General features: G+C 24.8%; 2 protein-coding genes across 2 annotated transcripts in view; one reads left to right on the top strand and one right to left on the bottom strand.

Annotated features, from left to right (window-relative positions):
- Positions 1-3: 3 nt before the first annotated feature.
- Phum_PHUM557210 (uncharacterized protein) lies at positions 4-1,654 on the bottom strand (the record flags this gene model as incomplete). The annotated part of the gene is made up of 4 exons (XM_002431846.1): positions 4-77; positions 156-799; positions 1,283-1,396; positions 1,569-1,654. The coding sequence occupies 4 exons, from the start codon at positions 1,652-1,654 to the stop codon at positions 4-6; spliced, it is 918 nt and encodes a 305-aa protein (XP_002431891.1).
- A 1,438-nt stretch (positions 1,655-3,092) lies between these two features.
- Phum_PHUM557220 (ammonium transporter, putative) overlaps positions 3,093-5,000 on the top strand; it is a gene marked incomplete at both ends in the record, with an annotated part of 2,045 nt that continues 137 nt past the window's right edge. Inside the window, 8 exons of the mRNA XM_002431847.1 lie at positions 3,093-3,192; positions 3,266-3,355; positions 3,443-3,670; positions 3,740-3,933; positions 4,001-4,234; positions 4,314-4,425; positions 4,576-4,694; positions 4,763-4,976. Of these exons, the coding sequence (XP_002431892.1) occupies positions 3,093-3,192; positions 3,266-3,355; positions 3,443-3,670; positions 3,740-3,933; positions 4,001-4,234; positions 4,314-4,425; positions 4,576-4,694; positions 4,763-4,976 (1,291 nt within the window). The remainder of the gene's footprint in view (positions 3,193-3,265; positions 3,356-3,442; positions 3,671-3,739; positions 3,934-4,000; positions 4,235-4,313; positions 4,426-4,575; positions 4,695-4,762; positions 4,977-5,000) is intronic.

Here is a 5,000-nt window from a genome sequence, read left to right on the forward strand (position 1 = left end):
AAATTAACTGTTTTCATTTTCCATTGAATTCGATATGTTTTCCGATGATTCTCCGCCGCCATTATCGAATTTAAATTCTATAAAAAAAATAAAAAAAAAATTTATTATTAATTTTTCCCCTGTAAAAAAAAAAAATTATTTTAATAAACAAAAACCTTCACGTTGTCCCACTTCCGGTTGTCGCACTTCCGGTTGTCGTTCGTTAATCAAAAATTTTTTTTTCTTTTTTTTACATTGTAAATCGTAATCATCGTTAAAAATATTTTTTTTAATTTTTCCGGTTTTCATATCATCAAAATTAAAATTTTTATTTAATTTTTTTTTCCTTTTGTTTTCCTCTTGTTTTTCCTCACACGTGACTTTTTCCTCTCTTAATATTTTTTCAAATTTTAAATTTGTTTTATTCATAACATTAAAATATTGACTTTCTTTGTGTGTCAAATCATTTTCCATACATTTTTCCAACGTTAAATTTTCTTTTTTCTTTTCTTTTCCAACATCATCGTTGACCTCACTCTGTACTACGTCAACATTATCTAAGCATTCTCGTCCCGGTAATAAATTTTCAGATAATAATAATAATAATTCATCATCTTCATCACCGTCAACATGGCAATTTTGTTGTTCTAAATTTTCTTCCGGTATAACAACATCATCCAATTCGCTAACATCAAATTCAAATAAATTTAAATAATTTTCATTTTTATTTGATTCTTTAGCGGAAAAAATTAAACTTTTAAACGTCCTCGTACTTTGTCCATTTTTATTTTTAAATCGTTTTGAAATTTCCACGGATTTTCTACAATAAAAAACCAAAAAAAAAAATTTAAATTAATTTGTAAAAAATTTGTTTTTAAACGTTAAAATGTTTGAACATTTTTTTTTTTTTTTGCGAAATTACTTAATTTTATGTGGATTTTTTAAATAATTTAAATAGTTTATCATTATTTGACTAAATTCAATAATTTTTTTTTGAAAATTATTTTCCATTTTATTTTTTAAATTTTTATATTTGAGATTTAAAGTAATTGTTAGTTTTTGCAAACGTTCAATTTCCTTATTCAAATCATTATTTTCTTCTTGAATTTTATTTAATTCGATTGCCAAAGGATATTTGTTATATTCAACCTGCAAAAAAATTTTATTTTTTATAAATTTCATCTCCTTTCCTTTTCCATTACAATTTCAAAACCAATAAATTTTTTTGTTAGAAATTTAAATTTAATATATTTGAATTTTTATATAACTCACCAAATTTTTTTGCCATTCCGTTTCATAATACCTAATTATTTTATCATATTTTATTTTTTTTATTTTATTATTCCTTTCCATTGAAACAAATTCTGATTTCAAATCACATTTGTATTTATTTAATTGATTTTTTGCTTGTAGTAAACTAAAAATAACAATCCAGTGATTAAATAAAAGTAAAAAGTTTTGTTTTAAGTAAGGAAAGAAAAGTTTTTATTTAATTAATAAACATGACAATTTAAATGAAATATAAATTATTATTATTATTATTATTATTATTATTATTATTAATATAAAAATAAGAAATTAAGTCAAACCTTTCAGTGTTGAGTTGATTAATTTTATTTCTTTTTATATAATCATCAACAAGTTTACAATTTTCTATTTTAGCTAACGTTAGCATTTCAATTTTGTTATCTGTTTCTTTTAAATTTGATTCGACAGCTTAAATTATAAAAAAAAAAAAAAAAGAAAAAAAAAATTTTTCTTTATGTCTGTTTTGAGATAACAATCGATTGTAAGTACAAAAAATAGAGATAAATAAATTTTTTTTTTTTTTTTTGTTTTACTTACCCAGACCATATTCTGTCAATTCTAATAATTTAATATGCCTGTTTGATGCTGTTCTAGCAATTTCAGCTGCGGATTTAACAACAATCGGAATTCTTTTAGCCGGAGAGATAAAAGATTCTTTATCGTTTTCCATTTTAAAAAATAAAAAAAAGTAAAACAATTTTTTTTTTAACGGTTAAACTCTTATCTGTTTTTTAAATCAAAAAACAAAAATTTTTGTAAGAATTCGACAACCGTTAAATAAGAATTAAAAATTTTTGTTTTTCCAAAGTTGGCAATCGTTGAATTGTCGTTAGGAAAAATGGTCGAATTCATTTCGCGTCAGTTTCTTTACATAATTGTCTTTAAAATATTTTTTATATATTTTGTTGATTTTTAATCGAAATTTTATGGAATTTATTTATTTATTTATTTATTACTTTTTCATAAGTGACATTATTTCGTAGGTGAATTCATTAAAAAAATGTTTTAATTTGATATTTGAAATGAAAACTTATTGTTGAGTATTTGTTTAACGTTTTTTTTCCTTTTTAGATTCTGTACAAAATGTCGGCATGTATGAGTTGATGAAGGCGTCTTTTTGCCTTTATATAAACATTTTACAATTTCGTAATTATGTCGTAAGTATTATTTAGTTTAAAATGATGAAATTTAAAAAAAAACAACCTGTCCAAAACATATATTTATAATATTAAGGTTTACATTAGTATAAATATATATATAAAAGTTACCGTTATATAATATTGCCAATACATATTATAATTAAATTTTTTTGTCAATAATTACTTTTTTTGCAATGTTTTTTTTTTTTTTTAATAAACCTGATCATGCAATCATATGAAAAGGTTTCCTTGCAAATTCCACACAAATTACTGTTGATTTAAAATACACGAATAGCTTTCGTGCAGAAAATGATGTAATTGGCAAATATTTAGGGTTATTTTACCAGCCATCAAAGAGAAAAGTATTTTTTTTTTTTTTTTGATAGATGGTCTATTAAAGGAATAATTGGTTGTGCCAAAGTTGTATTCTAAAAAGCAAGTTTTTTTTTTTTATTTATTTATTTAAAAAAGAAAATTGTTTTTGTTCAAAGTGTTTATAGAGTGTGGTAAAACATTATTTTATAACACTTGATGTAATTTTGCACAGTATTACTATTTTTATTTTGGACAATTATTATTTATTATCAGATTAATTGATTAATAATTGTAACGTTTTTTTTTATTTTTGTTTTTAATCTCAACTAAAAAAAAAAAACATAACAAAAAATGAATTTGAATGAAACTTTTTTGACAGAAAAAAAATTAAATGAATTACAAGAAAATATAGATGCAGTTTTTTTAGTGACAAATGCAACTTTTATTTGCCGTAAGTTTCTTTTTTTTTTTTTTTAATTTTAATTAATTTTTTTATTTTAATAATTTTTTTTATAATTTTTTAGTCATGCAATGTGGTTTTGCATGTCTTGAAGCTGGCTCAATAAGATCTAAAAATGTGACAAATATAATGATGAAAAACATATTAGATATTTGTAAGTGAAAAAAAAAAAATTGTTTGAGATTAATTTGGATAGATATCATTATTAATTAAAAAGGAATAAAATATTTTTTTTTTATAGTTATTAGTTGTTTGGCATTTTGGATAATTGGATATGCATTGGCTTACGGTGAAGGAAGTTCATTTGCCGGAAATTCATTTTGGGGAAGTTTTCAAATGCCAGCAAATAAATTTCCTCATTGGTTTTTTCAATTTGTTTTTGCTGCAACGGCTGCGACATTGGTTTCGGGTGCAGCTGCGGAAAGATGTAATTTTGTAGCTTACCTTATTTATAGTGCTCTCATATCAGGTACCGTTTATGCCAATAATTCATTGTATAATACCTCGAAAGATATTGCAATTTTAATTTACATTTCAGGTTTGATATATCCTATTGCCGCTCATTGGGTATGGGCTCCCTCCGGATGGCTGTTAAATCTTGGATATTATGATTTTGCTGGAAGTGGTCCGGTACATCTTTTAGGAGGAGCATGCGCTGGAGTTGCAGCTGCTCTTTTAGGTCCAAGAATCGGTCGCTTTGAAGGAGAAAGTATGCCAGGACATTCTATTCCAGTAAGTGATTATTTTATATATAAAATTTTTGTCCTTAAAAAAAAAGTACTACATTTTTTTCTTAAAGCTTATAGGAATAGGCGGAATGATACTCATAACAGGATTTATTGCTTTTAATGGAGGATCTCTTGGCACCATGACATCACCCGGAGCAGGTAATACTATTTCAATTGTGGCTGCAAACACAATAATGGCAGGATCCGGAGGTGCTTTTTTAGGATTCGTTTCGGCTAAACTAGGAATAATTAAACCTAAATCCTGGAATTTCAGTTCAACATTAAATGCAGCATTTACTGGAATGGTGGGTTGGCTAAGTAAATAAAAATTTTAATTTTTTAATATCGGTTTTTAAAAATTAAAAGTTTATGTCTATTGAACAGGTATCCATATGCGCATCAGCAGACGATTTAAACTTTTTAAGTTCGTTTATAATGGGAATTATAGGAGGTTTGATTTACTACGGTTTTCATTTTTTGATGCTCCATTTAAAAAGTAAGGAAAAACCGTTGGTTTGTTATATTTTTTTATTTAATTTATAAAAAAAATAATGAAAATTGCAATGACAGATAATACAATAATCGAGCCAAATATTTTTTTAAATAAATAATAAAAGCCAAAAAAAAAAAAACTTTTTGATTATAGTTGATGACCCCCTCGATGCAACAGCTGTTCATTTTGGTGGAGGCGTTTGGGGCGTTGTCGCAGGGCCAATATTTAAATCAAACGGATTATTATACATAGCAAACAAAAAAAACTTGATGGTAAATGAATTTAAAAAAAAATTTCTTACGACGAGGACAAATATTTTATTTCAATTTATTTCTTTTAGAATTTTACATACAACATTATTGGGGCTTTAGCCATATTTTTTTGGGCGCTAATAACTTCCTTAATACTTTTTGGCACTATGAAATATTTTAATATATTACGAGTAAGCAAAAAAGAAGAAATTGAAGGATTAGACATAACTAAACATAAAGAACAAGCTTATCGTATTATGGAGGGATGGCATTCGTCTAACAATTATTTCATGCAAACTGGCAGTAAGTTACACTTAATAAATACAA

Source organism: Pediculus humanus, genomic scaffold (genome assembly GCF_000006295.1).
Source record: "Pediculus humanus corporis 1103172108296 genomic scaffold, whole genome shotgun sequence".
NCBI lineage: Eukaryota > Metazoa > Arthropoda > Insecta > Psocodea > Pediculidae > Pediculus > Pediculus humanus.